This window comes from Cavia porcellus, unplaced genomic scaffold (assembly GCF_034190915.1).
Source record: "Cavia porcellus strain 051 isolate PalLab524CR breed Dunkin Hartley unplaced genomic scaffold, mCavPor4.1 scaffold_26, whole genome shotgun sequence".
NCBI classification, from domain to species: Eukaryota; Metazoa; Chordata; class Mammalia; order Rodentia; family Caviidae; genus Cavia; species Cavia porcellus.
In genome coordinates, this window is record NW_026947509.1 from 44,229,828 (window position 1) to 44,248,921 (window position 19,094).

Consider the following 19,094-nt stretch of genomic DNA (forward strand, 5'->3'; position numbering starts at 1 on the left):
CCTTCTGTCCTCTGGCTCTGACTCCAGGGTGTGCCAGGCCCACAGTGTCTGCAGTGTTCTCCCCCTTTCCTGTATGTTATCGTGCTGCTCTTCCTAGCAATGCAGCGTGCGCAGGGACTGCGGCAGGGACCGCAGCTCAGGAGCTAACACCTTGGCCCAAAGCATCTAGCCAGGAGGTGGCAGAGCCAGGACCCCTTCCTGTGTTTTCTAAGCACCCAGTGCCTATTTCAGCACCTTTAAGAGGGACCTGACTTCCCTCTCAGGGGAGCAGGTCAGCCTCATCCTACCTGGAGGAGTTTCCTGCCCCTTCAGGCCAGCAAAGGCGAGTTAGCCAGGATTTAGTTCAAGCTGAAAGGCTCTAATGTACTACAATTGCAAGTTTGGGGACAGCCTTTCTAAGCATAGGACATTTGTACCTTGGGTTGACTAAAGGTTGGTCCAGGGATGATGGAGCGGAAGGGCTTTTGGAGTAGTAGGAGGAGCCTGTGGAAAACCAAGAGATGAGATAATTCAGATGGAAGGAAAGACACAGCAGACTGTCTGTCTACCTGATCACAGTGCTGAGCTCAGCTCCTCTGCACTCACTGTCATTGAAAAGGGTCAGTGAGGACTGGTGCATGGGAAAGGCACACACACACACACACACACACACACTCACTCCCAGGGTCCTCGGTCAGCACCATAAATATAAACAGCTCACAGCTCTTAGCTACTCCCATGAGCCAGCCACGGTTCTCAGAGCCACTCTACGGTAACCAACAAAATCCTCACTACAACCCCCAAGAGTTCAGTCTTCAGACATGGGGAGACTGGGGCACACAGCATTCAACAATCTGTCCAAGTTCAGACTCCAAACAAAATGGTACTGAAAATATTGCAAGGAAACCAGTTCTTCCCACAACATCCCACCGAGGAGCGGGCTCCAGGCCATAGAGCCAGCCACGACCTCCCGTGTTTTCCCTCCTTCTCTGCAGATGCCCCCTGCTCCAACATGCTGGGGATGCTCTCAGGCCTCATTCCCGATTCCCAGATCTCCGCCTCCTCCACCCGGGAGTACCTCTGGAGCCCCAGCTCCGCTCGCCTGGTCAGCAGCCGCTCTGGCTGGTTCCCTCGGATCCCTCAGGCGCAGCCAGGCGAAGAGTGGCTGCAGGTGGACCTGGGTGCACCCAAGATGGTGAAAGGCGTCATCATCCAGGGCGCCCGAGGAGGGGACAGCAGCACAGCAGTGGAAGCCAGGGCATTCGTGCGCAAGTTCAAAGTTTCCTACAGCCTGAATGGCAATGACTGGGATTACATCCCCGACCCCAGGACCCAGCAGCCGAAGGTAGGCCAGCCTGGAGGGCACTGGTGCTGCCTGCATCAGGGAGGTTGAATTGGGTTCAGGGAGTTGGGTGCGCTGATTTCCCATCTTGCTGTGCCGCATGGAATTCCTGAGACACGGTGAAACAGCTATGCACTAAGGGACCGCTTAGTGCCAAACTTTGTACTCAGTACCTTATTTAGACCTTCAGCCCCCCAAAGCACTGCTAGAAGGTCAACCCTTTTGTCACTCCAATTCTAGAGAGGATAAAATTAAGACTTGAGATCATATTCAGGGTCACAGGTTTACCAGGAGTCCAGCCATGATTCAGAAACCATAAATCTCATGCCAGAACCCAGACTCCTAACCACTGCTGCACATTGCCTGTTTATAAAGTTCAAGGCCCTCTTTACCCTCGTTCAGATAAAATTCCTTTGAAGTTGTTCAGACATCCCAAGGGGACATGGTTGCTGAAGACCAAATTGTAAAAACTAGAGGTTAACTTCCAAAAATAAGCTTTTCTTACTGTTGCTGCACCACACTGTACTTTCCTAGTCTTGGCTTCTTAGATCTTTCCTGCCTTTTCATATTGAGGTGGAAAAAAGCAAGAGAAACAGTCACGCTCCACCCTCGAGATCAGAGAAGTGAAGGCCAGGCTTCACCCAGGGCGTGAGGAGCCGAGGGAGGACCTCAGGCCTCCAAGCTACTTTAGATTCATTGCTGATGAATCTGGCTGGCCTCTCTACTCCTCATTCTGAAATTACCTCTCCTCTTCAGAAAAGCAAATCTCCTAAAAAGGAAAGGGGTGTTCTGTGTCTCTGGTTGGCCACTTTAGCTAAGCAGAAGTTTCCATTCTAAATGCAGAAGCCAGGGCTGAGGTGGAAGCTTCGTTGTGCAGATATAAACTCCTGAGTCACAGTTCCAGAGGCTCAGAAAGGCTTGGGCCTTGGAAACCAGATAGAACCTTTGGTGAATGGAGCAGAAGTTAGGCCACAGGCTTTCTCGGGAAAGCTGATTCTGTAGAGAAGAGGTGACCTTGGCTAGGAGCAGAGCCTGTCCTGCTGAAGACAGTGTCCCTCTTGTGGAATCAGGGACCCCAGGCATTTTACAAATTGGCTGGTCCTGCTGTATTCCTGGAGGGCAATCCAAAAGCCACCAGTTTCAACCAGGGCAGTCCCATTGAGACTACACTGAGGTTTCTTCTGATAGAATGACTTCTGTGGAACAGAGGTGTGACCAGAGGAATCGGTCCTTAGCCTGGACCCTTCAGGCTTTCAGTGAACTAGGGACTGTGAACCAATGGAACTTACTAAATGTCAGACTTTCGAGCATTAGAAGCAGAAGCATTTCCTTCTCAGGAAACCAAAGGATTCAGAATGGTCAAGATAGCCTACAGCTGCTCTTTGCTTTTTTAGCAAGGTCAACTTAAAATATGGAGCCAGATTCTTTCCTGAGTGCTTACTGTCCAGCCCAGGATAAAAAGACATACTATGACCTATTTGCTCCGTATTTTCCATGTTTCTGGGCCCCTGTGACCTTCTAAATACCTACGAATCTTGGTGTGAATGTGCACTGTCCCGTGGATTCCACTGCTCTCCAGAAGGGACATGATGGCAGGGTGGCACACACAGATAGAGACTGAGTGACCTGTCTCTCTGCAGCTGTTTGAAGGGAACGTGCACTACGACAGCCCCGACATCCGGAGATTCGACCCTGTCCCTGCCCAGTACGTGCGTGTGTACCCAGAGCGGTGGTCACCGGCAGGCATTGGGATGCGGCTGGAGGTGCTGGGCTGCGACTGGACAGGTACAACTGCTTCCCTTCAGGTGTCCCTTGTGTGGTCTTGTGGCCCCACATCCCTCAATGGCCGGGGGGTGGGAGGGAACCCTGCCAGTCGGAAACCGCAAATGCTATGCTATGGCTCCATGTTTTCCAGCACTGCTAGACCTGGGCGGTTCCTCAGAGCATGTGTTTGTCTTTTTTGAAGGATTGCTTCAGTTCTCCAACCCAAGCCCTCTCAAAAACAAATCATAACCACACGCCACCCACCCAAATTCAATTAGACCCTGACTCTTCAGGCCAGAGGGCCGTGGCTGTTGATTTAGGGAAGAAAAAACCCCTCGCAATAACACAGTAATCAGTTTACGTCTGAATCTGGCCTCCAGATGTCGGTAGCTCAGAGGCTGCCTCCTCCTTGCGAAGCCACATCTGTAAAAGGCGTTTGTTTGTGCAGAAGGAGCCTGGTGCAAGAGAGCTGATGGGAACAGGACTTCGTCCTAGTATGCAGCCGGGCCCCGTGCATTCCCACCAGGCCAGGTGGCTGAGGCCTGGAGCAGAACCTCCAGCTCTCCCCGTGGGGTGTGACCAGCCGAGCTCCCCACCCTTGCCTTCCAAGTCGGGCCTCACCTCCCCACTTGCCACAGCAGGGCTGGCACTAGATCTCTCCCAGAGCTCCTCACCCAACCTTCTGAAGCCACCTAGGTCTCAGAACCCAGCCCAGTGTGGCAGGAGCCACCAACAGACTAAGCTGGCCTGCCCATCCCCACCAGGGCCCCAGGTATCTACATTTTCCTTCCTCTGCTTACCTGACACCACCTCAAAAAGCAGGATGGCCTGATTGATTAATGAGAGCATGTCTGAGAACTGCTTTTGGCACCCAGGTTGAAAATCACTGCCCACGAGCTGGCTCTGAGGTCGAAGCAGGGCCCCGTTAAGATACACACCCCAGGAACCAGGCCCAAGTTAGCACCTCCCAGCGGGGCGTCGGAGACCACTGCCAAAGGCCTTCCTACAGGAAGATGCTTGTTTCTCATTCTACAGGGTGAGGCCCAGCTCCCAGCAGCCTGCACACAGGCAGGGCCTCCCGGCGCTAAACCCTACCTCCTAAAACTGGCTTCATTTGTGGCCACTTCAGAATCAGGAGTCAGCCCTATAGGGCAGGATGCAGTCCAGGCCAGTGGCCTCCAAATATGTTTGATTATGACCCACAATTTTAAATACCGCAACTCTCTTCACTTGGAAACACACACATGTACACGCCATGGATGTGGTGTCTGCTTAAGGGCTGGTGCTCCAGAAACAGATGGCTAAAGTCCTGGCCACTGCCGGTTGTTTAAGCTCAGACAAGTGACTCATGTCTCAGCAGGGCAGTGGGCATAATAGCCCTGGATACCCCTCGGGTTGTGGTGAGGATTACATAACAACGTCAGTGTGTATGTCAGTCGCAGCCCAGCAAACCTGTTCTAAGTAAAGGCCACAGGAACAAAAGGCTCCCAGAACAGTGCCCTCTTCACCTGCTGGTGCACTCTGACATAATCTAATTCCTATCTTTAAAGTACTCGCCATGACCTATTAAATCCATTCTACAGCCTACTGACCAGAGCGACACATAGTCTGAAAAAAAATCACACAGCCAGGCCAAATCCTCTAGGACCGGTGGGGAAACTGAGCCTAGAGGGAAGAAACCACTTGCCAGAGGTCGCTTGGCTAGGCAGGGACCAACTCTTAATCCCTCCCAATCCTTTGTCCAATTCTTTATCTTCTGGGCTGGCCCAGCGCTAGCAGTAGCTGGACGTTACTAATGACCACTGTCCCTGACTCCTCTCCTCCCTAACCTGCCCCAGATGGCACCCGGGATGGGGAGCAGCAGATTTCCTGTTTCAAAGCACTGCCTGGCCCCGGGAAGATGAGAGTTACAGCGCATTACTCCGTGGCCCAGCCTCCTTCTCTCTGAGGTCTCTAACATCTGGTTTCCATTTTGAGAGAAGGCTGCCGTTTGATGGGCAGTTACTCTAGAGGGCCCAGGACAAACCCATGGGCGCAGGGCCCATCTGCTGTTTCTCTCCTTGCATTTACACACCTTGCCCTCTCGTCATCATGCTAGCCTCCAAAGCCCCTGGGTTTAACTTTATCTCTGCCAACCAGCTAACCCGCCTTGCTATCTAACATTTCCAGAAATTCTTCCCCTTAAGTTTAGTGGCTTTTTTGTTTGTTTGTTTGGTTGGTTGGTTGGTTGGTTGTTTTGTTTTTCCAACTTCCACCTATTTCTGCAGCTCATCTTTTGCTCCCTTCTTCAGTCCTTCCCAAAAAAGATAACAGAAAAAATAAGGGGATGGGTTGCATCACTACAACTAAACAGTTCAACAGGGCTGCTTCTCCACCTGTTGGTTTGTTTGGTTTCAAATGATTACTTCTCCCTCTGCCACCTATAGTTGGCTTTACAGTTGATTTTAAGATTCGGTGACACAGTGACAAAATTGAACTTACAAATTAGGTCGCTCTGAGGTGATTTGCTATTTACTTTGAGCAAGAGGCAGACATGGTAAAGGAAAGTATGAAAGGTTATGTGCATAATAATTTAATAGCAAAAGGGTGGGAAGTCAACCAGAAAAAGCTATTCAGCGTATTTAGCGATTTCCTTCAGCTCCTAGCTCTATTAAATAGTATCCTAAATGGTCCCTGACAAAGGTGCCTAATCACATACAGTAGTGCAAAATCACACATTGAAATGGGAGAATCAGTGTATGGACTTCCTCGGGCCATCTTGTTTGAGGGAGTTGTGGAATAGAGACACCGCCCCATGACATGCAGGCCTGAGCACTGGTTTCCACAATCCTTTGCACCCCACCCAGCACCTGACTCATAGCTCCATTCACTTCCCAAATGGTTGCTGAATGACCGTCTGGCATGAACAAATAAGCAAATGAATGCATGAATGAATCACCTAGAGCCCAAATACCTATAGCCAGCCTGCCCCTGCCAGGTTTTACTGCACATGTATTGTAACATTTTGGACAAGCTAGCAACACAAATGAGCTTGTAGATGTGACATGAGATTGGTGACTTCTGGTAGGGGAAAAAACTTTCCAGAAGACCTGGCCATGCTGAGTGTCATTCCCTCCGTTTCTACACATGCTCCTTTGCACCATGCTGGCTAGCCACCTCCTCCACAGAGAAGCCTCATCTGCTGGAGCCCAAGACAGTGCCTCCTTTCAGCCAGGCACGCAAGATCCTGGCCGCCCCCATTCCCACCACAGCTCCCTCCCCTCCTGGCCCAGTCTGCCTCCTAGACTGGCAGTAGCCATTTGGATCTGGGAAGCATTTGAATTTGCCGCGCCCCTAACCTGAGGGCACAGCTCCAAATTAATCTCCTCGCAGACCTGGAGTCCCTCCAGCCAGTATTCCCACCCATCCTCTTCTGAGCAAACACAGCACAAAGTCTGGGCTCGTGCTTCCCAAAGTGCTGAATTTTGCTTACGGCTTTGGTGCTCCCCCTCCTGACTGCCTTATTATTGGTGGTCCTGAAAGTCAGAGCAGCTTTTAGGGTTAGCTTGAGTTCTACATAGTCCTGTCTGACCGGGACAACGCTGCAAAATGAAATCTTGGTATGACGGTGGGGGTGAGCAGGAAAGGTATGCCAGCGGCCTGAGAACCGGAGCACACAGGGCCACTCTCCACACAGTGGGCGTGCTACGTTACACACTGAACTTTCCAAACCAGTTCTGACACACATCATTCAAGCCCTTGGTGTGCGCTGCCCACATTTCTGTCCTAAACAGATTACCCAGAGTGGGCCAAGGATATAGCACAAGCACCTGCAAGGTCCTGAGCTTGGTTCTCAATAGTTAAAAAAAAAATGTCTATCAGAATACCCAGAGCAAGGTCAGCCTCACGGACATCCGGTACAGCCTTGCAAGGCCTCGGTGTGTGGAGTCCAGAGCACAGATTTGCATTCTTGCCTCTTCCATAGCTACTTCCACAGCTCTAGATCATTTGCGTTCCACTCAGGTAGTTCTCACGGCTGTGTCCACACCAAGGGTGACCTCTGGGTTTTGTGCACACGTGAATTTTTGTTTTCATCCTCAGATGCCCATGCTGAGAGAGGAAACTTAGTGTTAAGCATCTGCATCCTCGTGGGTTGCAGCAGAGGCTGCTAATGTGTTCTTCACTTCCTTCCCTTAATCCAGACTCTAAGCCCACAGTGGAGACGCTGGGACCCACTGCAAAGAATGAAGAGACCACCACCCCGTATCCCATCGACGAGGAGGCCACGGAGTGTGGCGAGAACTGCAGCTTTGAAGATGGTGAGGAAGGGGGTGGGTATCACACTACACCTGGGATGGCTGGATGTGGGCCAGGCACTGTGGGCCAGAGGTCCAGGGGTCTCAGGGAAGGGATCAGAGGGGTACAGACGTTTGGAGGCCTGGGGCAGAGGTTTCTTACAGCCCATACAGATGCAATCAGATATTATGACAGCCAAAACCCTCACAGGTATGACTAGTAGTCACCACTGCCCCAAGGTGACTCCAGAGAGAACCTTCTGCAAGAGTCTCACACCTCAGGCCTCACTTCTTGCTTCTCTTGTTGAGGGAAAGCCATTCCCAGCCTTGCAATTCACACTGGTGACATCTTATCCTGTTATACTGAGTCTCCACTATACAGTCTAGGAGAGATCCGTCCATCACTTGGGTGAATGAGCTCAAGGAGTGTGGTGGCCAGGTTAATGTCGCAGTTAACCACAACTTACTCCCTGCATCTTTCGCTGCCACTGACTTAAAAACACACTGCAAGAACACTGCTCAGGGAGGAACCATGCTTTAAGACCGAGTGCAGCTCAGAGACAAGGCATCCTCAGCCCGCCTCCCAGACTCAAGAGGTCCTTGATTTGGGGTCATCTCTTCATAAGGGGGACTTGTTTTCCCTTTATTTTATCTTCTAAGCATCTCTAAGTTAGATAAAAATAATAATTGGCAGGGCCCCCAAGTAAGTCACATCTTAAACCATACTGTTCAGGTCACCAATACCAGGCTGTTCCTAACACCCTGTATGTTTAAAAACACCTGGCATTTTTGGCTGAAATTTAAGGTCGACAGCCTTGATTTACACCGAGTTACTGGTTGTTACTTAACGTTCATTAACTGAAATACGGGGAGGTGGGTGGAGAGATGGCAGATGGGGGTGAACACGGAGATGGGCGGTGCAGTCAGTGAAACCTGCCCCCCGAGGTGGAGAGTGTGAAGGGCTCCCCAGCTCTCTAAGCCATGGCTGTGGAGACTGGGAGGAAAGCCCAACCTACATGCTGAAGTCGTGTGCCTGAAAAATGCTAATTTAATGCATGTGCTCTCGGGGAATGTGCTTTTGTGTGTTGTGTGGGTGAGGGACGCTGTGGGTCAGGGTTAGGCGAACGCAGAACTGGGATGCTTTAAGGAACTCACTTTTGTTTTATGAAGAGAAGAAGGAAACTTGGAGGATCTTCTAAGACATGTTTAAGACAGTCTGTGAGCCACAACTGGGAAGCCTAGGGAGTTAATATATGATCTGGATTCGAAGAGTCGGCTTGCGGGCGGGCCAGGGCCAGGGATCTCAGCTAAATGACAATCCCCAGGAAAATTTAAAGGTTCTGCTGAAAAATTTCCGAAGTTTATTTTTAATATAATTTTACCGTTTATAGTGGTTTGTTTGATTTGAGGTTTCTTTGATGGTTCCACCCTTCTCCCCTTTTTTTTTTTTTTTTTTTTTTTTTGCAAAAGATCTTTTTGTGGAATTTGGTTCCCGAGAAACGGTATGCATGTAAACATTAGGGAAGAATTATGGTATATTGAATTACTTTATATTTTTGAACAGAAAAATAGACATTTAGAAATCGTAGGGAGAAGGGAATGTGAGAGCTAGGGGCTGACTTTTCCAAGCCACAGGTTGATGCTTCTGTAATAGATTCCATGTGTTGCTTCTCAACTCAAGCTGACTTTGGCCAAGGGTGGGCAAACGTTAAGTCTCCTGTCCTGGAGTGGTGGGGGAGACAGGCCTGCTGGCAGTCTACCTCCTGCCCCTGAGTCCCTGCACCCTGTCTGTGGAGGAGCCTACACACACACACACACACACACACACACACACACACACACACCCGTGAGCAGGTTGTCTGTGACAGTCTGTTTTCCCTTTAGACTTCCCAACCCACATTCTAGCACCTGCCCTCGGAAACGTTCCTGGGGAGCCTTGGGAAGGGAAGGGAGAAGGCCCCCGGTTCCCCGCTGCTGCCAGCTTTGCCCAGCACTTTTCCACTGTCTGCACGACCACGACTGGCAAGCCTCCAAATACGCATTTCCATTTCCTCCCTCTGCACCTCTACTTATCCATGTGGTCAGTGCTGCCTCCTGCTGCATCTCTTTAAGGCTGGGAAGAACCCAGAAGAAACCCCCATGCTTCCATCTGGGAGCTTAGACAGGTGAACCTCCAAAGCACATGCCAGGGCCAGTATGTGGTCACTTCTTAGATTTCCATGGGGAGCAGCCTCCATCCCTGGGTCCCTGCTCAGAGGGACTCGGCACCACATAGAATTATTTCTCAGTCTGGTGAGCACTATCCTGGGTGGCCTGCTGCTTTGGCTCCTCTGTCTTCTTCCTGATATGTTGAATTGGCCACCTGGGGCGAGATGTCTTACTGTCCCGATCCCCTAAAATAAAGAAACATAAAGAGGTAAGGGTAGCGAACAAGCCTGCCTTGTTTCTGGGGTCACTTTTTTTTTCACCAGCTAGAACCTCTCGGGCCTCCGCGCCTCTCTGGATGCTAATGGGCTGTACCATCACTTCTGAGAGCCAGGTTGGCAGGAGATGAGATGGTACATTTTTGGGAGCCAGCCTTCCACTGAGGCACTGGGGAGACATTCTTCTCTGGCATTTAGGGAACAGCAATTTTCACATTTGTCTGCTCTCTGGGGTAGACAGAAGAGGCTGATTAGAGCCCGAAGCCATTTGGTGGCCTCATTTATAATTGCTTACTATGGGAACCATTGGCAGGCTTGGCTTTCACGCCTGGGAAGGATGAGACCAAAGCCTGACCTGAAAAGCCAGCGATCGCCAAGATGAGTTAAATGAGTAAGCCAAAGGGAGCCACTGCTTTCTCTGCTCTGCTCAGGCCTTGCCAGCCATTTAAATAGCACCACTGTGGCTGTTCTCTGGACCCGTTTCATTTGCTTTACTCTGGGTTATTTTTCTCCCCCCTTTAGACAAAGATTTGCAGCTCCCTTCAGGATTCAACTGCAACTTTGATTTCCCTGAGGAGCCCTGCGGGTGGATGTACGACCATGCCAAGTGGCTCCGAAGCACCTGGACCAGCAGCTCCAGCCCCAGCGACCAGACGTTTCCAGGTAAGCCAGCTGCAGTTCAGGAGACACAGGTGTGAGCCGCCTGTTGCTCCTTTCCCAGCCCTGGATTCCTTTGCAAGCTTCACATCTTCACACGGCCCTGCAGTTCTTTGTTCTGTGCCCACAAACCACCTCAATCGTTGCCCGAGACATCACCACACAGACTCATCATTGGTGGTTCCCATCACTTTCATGATTACAGTGCAGCCTGGAAGCTGGGAGGGAGAGAACAAGGCCAAGAAGGAAGAAAGAAGCAGTTGGGAGGACCTACGAGATGGATGGGGTCACTAGTGTCCCCTTGTTCCCATTCTGCCACTGTCCCAGAGCCTCTTGACCACGTTAAGCTGGGTATTGTGCCTAAAACAATTCATTGGAATCTGACGCATACTTGTGAGGGCATCACCAGTCCTGGAGCAAGCCAGGTCCCAGGCCTGAATGCTGCCGTGCCTGCATCTGCGACGCCCATGGCTGCATCTAGCAGAGCAGCATTTCGCCTTGGGAGGATGAGTGCTGCCAGTCCTTGAATTATTGCTAAGCCTGCCTTTGGGTTTCAGAAAAGCCAAGTCCCTAGAGCGCATCTGGCACTGGTTTGCCGTTAGCCCTTCTAACCAGGGAGAAGCCAGAGTTACTTGCTATCTTGATTGTTGCCTGCTGTATTCGTGGTGTTCTAGTAAACCTTGGTAACATCTGCCACTTCCAGGGATGTAAATACTCTTCCCGTGGCTCATTTAAGCCCCCAACACAGCGCTGGAGGTGGGGTTGCGTGGTGTGGTCATGGGGCCTGAGGGGGTGTTTTCCCATTGTACAGATACGTAGATATGAATAACCTGGAAAGTAGAGATGCAAGCAAAAACGCAAAAAAAATGGGAAAGCATGGAGTTGGGGGTGTGTGTTACCTTTTGCTTTTCCTATAGTATATTGTAACCATATAATTTAGTTTTAATAATGACCACATTTCACTGCTTGCAAAATTCCAGAAAATTTGACAAGTGGCCCTGCCAACTGGTACTCACCCGCACCCACGCTGTTTTGTTGCATTTTTCCACGACCCCTGGACATTGGGTCCCCCAAGCATTTGAAAGAAAAGGGCAATGTGATAGACCAAATGTTGCCAGCATGTAGGGCCAAAGGCTAGAAAAGAGACAGGGCGCAAGGCTCCCCTTCCACGCTTCACCCCGAGGGCCAGTGCTGTCCCTGTCTCTGGGGACAGGCACAAGAAGAGCACTTGAGACCCCACTCCTGACACAGCCCAAGCTCAGTTTCCGGAGGGTCACAGCGGTCTGCTCTGAAGAAAAACATTTTCATATTTCAAGTGTTTATCTCTTCAGCATCTGAGTGCTCAGAGAGATTCTTAACCAAGCTGCCCCCAGCCTGGGGCACCGGAGAGAACACTTACCTCGTCCCAGTCCTGCTCACCTCCCCTTCTCACTCGCTGCAATGATGTTTAATTAATATAATGAGGCTCTTGCACGTTGGCAAAAAAAAAAATACTTATTTTTATAACTCAGCCTGGATTTTTCATTTCATTTCCTCTCCTTTGAGACTGCATCCAATTAATTGGTGGTTTTTCCCAGGCCCCATCTTTTATCCAAATGCATGGAAGGTTGCAGGGGATTGCACATCACGTCTGGGGGGGTGTGGTCTCTGGGAAGAGTGTGTGCCAGGGGCAGGGGCGCCAAGAACAGAGGGCAGTGAGAGCCAGCTCCCTGTGGTGTGGGCAGATTCTTGGGCTCTCACCCAGGGCCCACCTTCAGGTTCTGATAGTTGTGGTCACCTCTCTCGCACTCTTCTAAGTGAATTACTTCTCAAGGTGTCTGAGGCCAGCCCAGGGAAGCCACTGGTGAGCAAGTGAGTGGCATTTCTAGAGGAGCTTCTGTCATCTCCTCTGCCCCTGGCCCGTACCGCCCTTGTCCTTCACCCCTGCCGCTCCCACATCTGACAGGGTGGTTTTTGGCCACTGGGTGGGAATTCCAGGGTCTGTCCTCCTCCTGGCTGCTGGGGAGGGCCTGTCCCAGTGAGCTCCTGGTGCAGGCAGAATTCCAGCCTTCGGCCGAATGGATGAGGACAGGGAAAATTAGGGGCATATGGAGCTGCTACCCCAAACGTCGTTCCTCCCCTTAGATAACTGAGAAAGAAAACAATTATTTTCCTCTTCCAGAGAAATCTCTGAAGCTTAAGAAAGTAGCACTTGTAACCTTCTTCTGGGAAACAGAATCATAATATTGTTCTCAGGGCCCTTCGCTCTGTCTTCTGCTGATGTTAAAATCCGTTTTCTGTATTTTCCATTTTCCTTCTGCTTACCAAGAAAAAAAAACTGGAGGCAGAAGCTACAATGCCCTTTCTGTTCAGGGTGGTCCTTTCTTCCAAAAAAGAGGAGCCCTGAAGGCAGTGGGGAGAGAGGAGGCAGCTGGCTCGGTTAGGGGCAGGGCAGCCGCTAATGGTTCAGAGCCTTCGTGAGGCAGAGGCCAGCCCGAAAGCCACTGTGTCACCCACGCCGCCACTCCACAAGAAGGAGACCGTTGTCCTACTAAAGAAAGGAAAACCATGCACTCCACCCCCTCCTGCAGCAGGTAAACAGACAGAATTAAATGTCAGGAAAATCAGGCTTCGTCAAGGACCCAGGCATTGCGGGTAGGAAAGGCTGGGGAGCAGAGGAAGGAGCCCCAGAGCGAAGACTCAGACCCAGGCGGCTTGCACAGAAGAGTCTGGAAGCCACTGGCATTCCTGAGATATTTCCCGCTTTAGCTGTTTTCTCTCTTTCTTTATCCCCCTCCTTTTAAGCCAGTAATTAGTTCTGTTTTTTGGCTAGTGGTCATGGTTGCTCGGGGCTGACAAGACACCCACTGGTTTCGTTCCACTGGTTTTGTTTTTCAAGAAAGTCTTTCAAACCACTCGGAATTTCTTTTTTTAGCTCTTTGCTTGTGATTGAGCTGCCTGGAGTGGGTTCATCCCCAACCGCTGGGGACTCTGTCCCCTATTCAGTGACCCCTGGTGGCAGAGGAGCCCGCCCCTCTTCTCTGAGAAGCCACTGGGCCTTTTCTCCGCAGCTACAATGACAGCAGAGCCCTTGGAAGAGTTTGTGGATTCTCTACGCACATTTCAGAGGCTCTGATCAGAGACAGGCTTTGGGGGATGATTCGTATCTTCAGGAAGGAAGTGAAAACTCCTTGAGATGGCAGAGTAGGTCCAGGTAGCTACAGCTGCAGCTCTGAGCAAAGGAGCCACAGGCCTCAGTGAGGTTCTTTACAGTAAAGGCAAGAAGGTTTACACAGCTGAGACTTCAGCTCTGCTCTTGCTCCAGCCAAGTTCCACGGGTGCTACCTCACTGGCTGGAGAAAACAGAGTGTCACACGGTACACGCTGTTCAAGGGCCCTTGGACATTAATATGACAACAACCAGGGGGCTCTCTGCCTGCTTTTCACTCTGATTTTATGTAAACTAAGGAGCAAACAACTGGGGAGGGGTCTTCCCTGTGATCTCTTGCTGAAAGTCTTCAGTTGTGTGTGTGACATTAAGAGTTTCTCACTGAGCAATCATAAAGAAGGCAAATGACATAGCATGAGGTGGTGCAGGAACTATTTTTTGTCAGTTGAAACAAGCACCCTAGGGCTGCAGTTAGAGCTCAGTACTACAGTGCTTTGCTTGGCGCTTACCTCCAGGACTGGAAAAAGAGCATCCTAAGCAAGTGCTAAGTAATGCCAATAAAATAATAGCTAGTATTCTTGTGGTTATCACTACTGTCAAAAATGAGATGAGAACAGGAATAAAAAGTCCCACTCCAGGTCAGCTTCACAACCTTCAAGGGTGTGGAACTCCTCAGTAACTCTTCTCTAGACAGCTGACCTTGTGAGGTGTGATTACAGGGTCCCTCATGTCGATAACCTGGGATCATGACAGTGATGTACAGAAAGCAGGCAGAGCCATCTTGGACTCGTGTGACATTACAAAAGGAGAAACTCTGCCTGGGTTATGTAAGAATGGAGAGCGCAGACCTTTACTGTGGGCTCAGAATCAAGTTGGAGTGGAGATGTCAAGGTTCTTACTATTCAGATTTTACAAATGGCGCCCACCCCTCCAAATGTAAGTGGGTACATGTGATAACGCCTCCTTGGGGCTGGCATGGCATAGCCTGGGCTGTTGAATAAGCCCCAAGAGAGTGGGAAAGCAGAGCTGTGATTCACTATGGATGTGCACAGGAGAAGATCTAGTGAAGTGTGGGTGGGACAGTGGGTGGGTGGTTGTGGAGAAATCAAAGAATTGATGAATGAATTGACGTACATGGGCTTGGTTTTTGCCAGTGAGCTAGCAGTGACTCAGAATTAGAAAGCAATTCTCTGAACTCAAAAGGCCAGGTGGGATTGATGGCATCGAGCAGTGTAGACCTGGGATTGCGTGAGGTTGAATTGCCTTCGGAAAGAGGCTGCTGTGGTTTGGCTGGGGCACAGCCACCACGATGTTAAGTGCAGAAGCTGCTTGCACTTTATTCTTAATAGATAAGGACCAGAAGCGGTTTGGCTTTTTCTTTTAAAAAGCCAGTTTTCAAGGGATAATGAAACAATAGTCTCTTCTTTAAGGAAGATAAGGAAAACATGTCTGGCTTTGTTAAAAAAAAAAAAAAAAAAGAAGAAGAAGGGACAGGCAGACAGAGAGAGCAGTAGAGAGGAAGTGCTGTCACTCCTTTTCCCCGAAAGCCATGAGTGGCTGGCCTCCCTTGCAGTGTGTGGGTGGACAGTGAAGGTGTAGAATATGACAAGACCGTGTAGATGGCAGGACTTTCTGTGAAGGCTGCCCTAGAAAAACAAATGGCAAAGCAGCACTCGGTAGCCTGCTGCAAAGACCGGGCCTGAGCCTCCCACGTCCACAGAAAGAACGCTCCGTGGTGAACTTTGAAAACATCCTGCGGAGTTCACCCAAGTCAATGTTTCCCTTAACTGGTTGTTAATTTGAGGACCTTCGCAGAGACAGACTGACCTTGGAAGGCCAGCAGAGGGGCTGACGCGTGTTTTAAGCATGACCTGTGCGGAGAGGCTACACCTCCTGCAGCACTAAATATTCCTTCAGATGGTCAATGTAGTAGGAGGCCAAGGCGCTAGCCAGGAGATGCGTGCACTGGACAGATGGCGTCTTTGGCTTTGTGATAGCCAAGAGGAGCAGGCTGGTGATTTATTCCAGGATGCAGGAAGGTGGAGACACAGCCAAATCCATTGCTGCTGGGCCGGCCACGGTCCCGTGTTCACGTGACTCTGAAGCCACCGCAGCCAGATGGGGCCGTAAATTGCCAGGTGAAATATCTAGAGGTTCTTCCCGGTGACAGCGGCAGGTTGCAAGGCCCGAGCGACCCTGTTCCCTGCATTTCCTCCCGCCCTTTTGAACCCCTGTTGTTCTTGTTCATTCCCGTGTGATTGTTTTCCCTGTATCATTGGTAACAACAGATGTTTCAAGTCAGGGACTCAGCAAAGGCCTGCCAAATACGTCAGGTCGGGAGGAGGGGGATTGTGGCTCTGGGACATTTTTTTCCTCCGTTCTCTTTCAGCAGCAGAACATACTTCCTTTCCATTGTCTTTTTGTTGGAAGTTATCTGTGGCTGGCATGACGGCCACAGGAGAACAAGCAGGCAACTTCCAGCAGGTCAGGTGTCAAGTTCAGACAACCTCTTGACAGTCCAAGGGGCTTTTCCTCCAGGCCAAATAGCTCAGTAGAGGGGCTCCTCCCTGCTGTGCAGATCTTGTTCCATCCTGGTAGGCTGTGGAAGAATAGTGCAGAACAGTCTGCGTTTACAGCTCACGTGCCATCTCAGCCTCTCTGCATGGGCACCATAACTTAACAGAACCAAAGCATTTAGCTTGCAAGAGGGGCCAACGCGAGCCCCCTGTCACCCCGTAACCAAAGCCCCGGATAGGAAATATTTAAAAGGACAAGTGTTGTGTTTCTTGCAGAAGCAAAGGCTAAAGGTCTTAAGTCTTCCTGAGTGAAAATGTTAGTTTCGAAGTCAGATGACAGAAACTGGCTGTGTTCCATCAGACACAGAAAGAGGAAATATATCTAAACGGCAGCAGGAAAAACTTAAAACCGAATGTGAGAAGCTCCTGACAGTGAGGGCTGTGACCTTGGCAGCATGATGCTGGCATGGTCTGTGGACACTGCCTCTGGAGGCCACGAAAAGTGGGGTACGGACCATATTCCCGGGCTCATCACAGCTTCTTCCAAGGGGTCCCCCGAGGTGGCCTCGCTCTAGGGTTGCGTCGCATTTCATGTCATCTACTGTAGGTACACACTGGGTGGTAGACAATGCCAGGCTGGCTGGTTTGGGAACAGGCAGATCTGGTGGTCAGGCCTGTCCAGCAGAAGATCTCTACTTTCTTGGGCCAAACCATCCCTATTTTTGAGTCTTAGACTGGCTTTCCTAGGTTGTGTGTGGTCTGTCTACCCTTCTAACTTTGCGTAGGAGACAGTGTACGTGGCAGTAGCAGTAACTTTTATTAAGCTCTTTCGGAGTTCTTGTTACTGGGCTTTCACTCCCGATGGCTCCTCCTACCTGCTCCTCCACACAGCTCCATGCAAACACTGTTATTATAGCCATTTGATAGAAAGGAGGACCAGAGCTTTGAAAGGGTAGGGACACTTGGGCTGGGAAAGCAGCCACGCCCTGGTGAGCTTACTCAGCTCCATCAGGGGTCAAACCCCACCTTCCTCACTCTATAGCAGTGACACTGAAACTTTTAGTTTCCAGTGGTAAGAGCACACTGCAGCACCCATGCCATAGATTCGCCACCACTGCTGTCCAGCACAGGTCCTGGACACATTACTTCCAATTTCTGAGCTCGGTTCTCTTTTCATAAAAATGAAAATAATACTGACTACGCATCTCCATAGGCAAGATTACATTCAGTGAAGTCCCCAGTGTGTATTCAACGTGAGGAGGTACAGTTTGTTCATTTTCTTCCCCCTGCCTTTTCTGTCCTTTTCCTTGGGCTTTCCTGAGTGTGAGTTATTCCTTCATGGTGTCCCTGGTTCTAATCAGACCTCTCTCGGTGACAGGCGGGGACATTTTGCAGCTCAGCATCCCTCTGACTGATGTTGACTGCTAATTCCTTAAATTTACATATCATCTTTCTTCCCTGGAGCTCATAGCACTTAACAGACAAGTGGGGCACAAATGATTTAACTAAGTGAAATCCAGAGGCCTGCTTGTCTGGAGATTCTGCAAACTGGTGGATTAGCTCAGATGTCAGCGCTGAATTATGATCCTTCAGCTGCTCGCGCTTAGCACGCCACTGGCATTAACTCCCTGCTCTAGCAGTGGCCTCTAAATCATGCACAGTGATTATCATCCCGCGGAGAGACAGGGGGAAGAGAAGACATGAGAGTGAGAGGAGGGGCAGCTGAGGGCCCTGGAAGAGGCTGGCCCTGAGATCTTTGGCAGTAACAGGCAGGGTGGACCCAGTCGGCCTCTTCTTCACCACCCAGGACACATTTCACCTACCCCGTTCAACCCATTATGCTTTGCTTGGCCTGTGTGTGAGAGTGCAAATTCACACAAGTGACAATATTTCTGCCAAGAGATTTTTAGGCAGAAAGTGGGTCTTATTTGTGAAACTGTGAAGGAAGAGGCTGAAAAATAAGTCTCTGAAGTGTGACTTCATTTAAAGCTGAGGTGGAAACAGTCACAGGACTTGGAAATTACTGAGAGCAAAGAAATATTTTGGGGGTTCCCGCCAGTGTCTCAGCTCCCTGGGTCCCTCCACAGGTTACCCTGTCATTAACTCAGCTTACCTTTGAAAGGGGCTGTGGGCTCAGAAGAATGGAAGGAATTGTGAAGGGATTCTGTGAATCCAAGAGCTTGCCAGAGGCTAGCTGACTGACCCTGCATCCTGGATTCCAATATCCAGCTTCGTAGCACTTTTTCTCTCTGTGTGTGTCGTGCATGCATGCATTCATGTGTGTATGTAAGGGAACAACACTGCCTAGAGAAAGAGGGGAATGAAAAAGGAGTACTAACCTTTATATGCACAAGACCAGAACCCTACAATCTTACTGAGGTGATAAGAAGGGCTCCCACCAAACAGTCAACCCTTAGCACCATGGAGTGTGGGCAGTCACCTGATGGAACCCACAGAAAGCGGCCTCCCATCTTTAAGGGCTGGTAAAGATCTGTGGTACCGTCGTCGGTACATGCTAGAGTTGTTGAAAGAGGAGGATATTAATATTGCTTGTTTCAAAATGATTAGGCCAACAACTGGCACAAGAGATGGGCTAGGTAGAGAACTGGGCAGTGAAGAACTAAGGGAAGAGGAGAAGAGGCCACAGCAAGCCTGGGGGGGAACTGTCTGCCTCCCTAGGGGCGGCTGAAATAACAGTTTACTGCAGAAAGGTGGGAAAACCCGCAGTGTAGAAAGTTCCATTTAATCAACCTCTGGGCAAGATGCTTTCATCTTTGTGAGCCTCAATTTTTTCATTATGAGCAAAATTTAATAATCCCCTAGCTCATAGCATATAGCAGATGAAACAAGGCATACCTGTGTGCTTTGTAACCTGCAAAGCATTATGCAAATATGAGTTGTAATTATTATCATTAAGAGTAGTAGCACAAAGATCTGATGGGGGAGTGTACGTTTAGAATATCACTGAGTGTTAGTTGTGATATCGGGGTC

General features: G+C 50.1%; 1 protein-coding gene across 8 annotated transcripts in view; it reads left to right on the plus strand.

Annotated features, from left to right (window-relative positions):
- Window positions 1–19,094, plus strand: part of Nrp2 (neuropilin 2) — a 107,887-nt gene that overhangs the window by 55,286 nt on the left and 33,507 nt on the right. For 4 of the 8 annotated variants that reach the window (XM_013157539.3, XM_013157537.3, XM_005005760.4 and 1 more), the window contains exons 9-12: window positions 975–1,324; window positions 2,962–3,106; window positions 7,267–7,395; window positions 10,305–10,445. In XM_013157539.3, the coding sequence (XP_013012993.2) occupies window positions 975–1,324; window positions 2,962–3,106; window positions 7,267–7,395; window positions 10,305–10,445 (765 nt within the window). The remainder of the gene's footprint in view (window positions 1–974; window positions 1,325–2,961; window positions 3,107–7,266; window positions 7,396–10,304; window positions 10,446–19,094) is intronic. The other 4 variants (XM_005005763.4, XM_005005758.4, XM_005005762.4 and 1 more) reach the window with 1 other exon arrangement.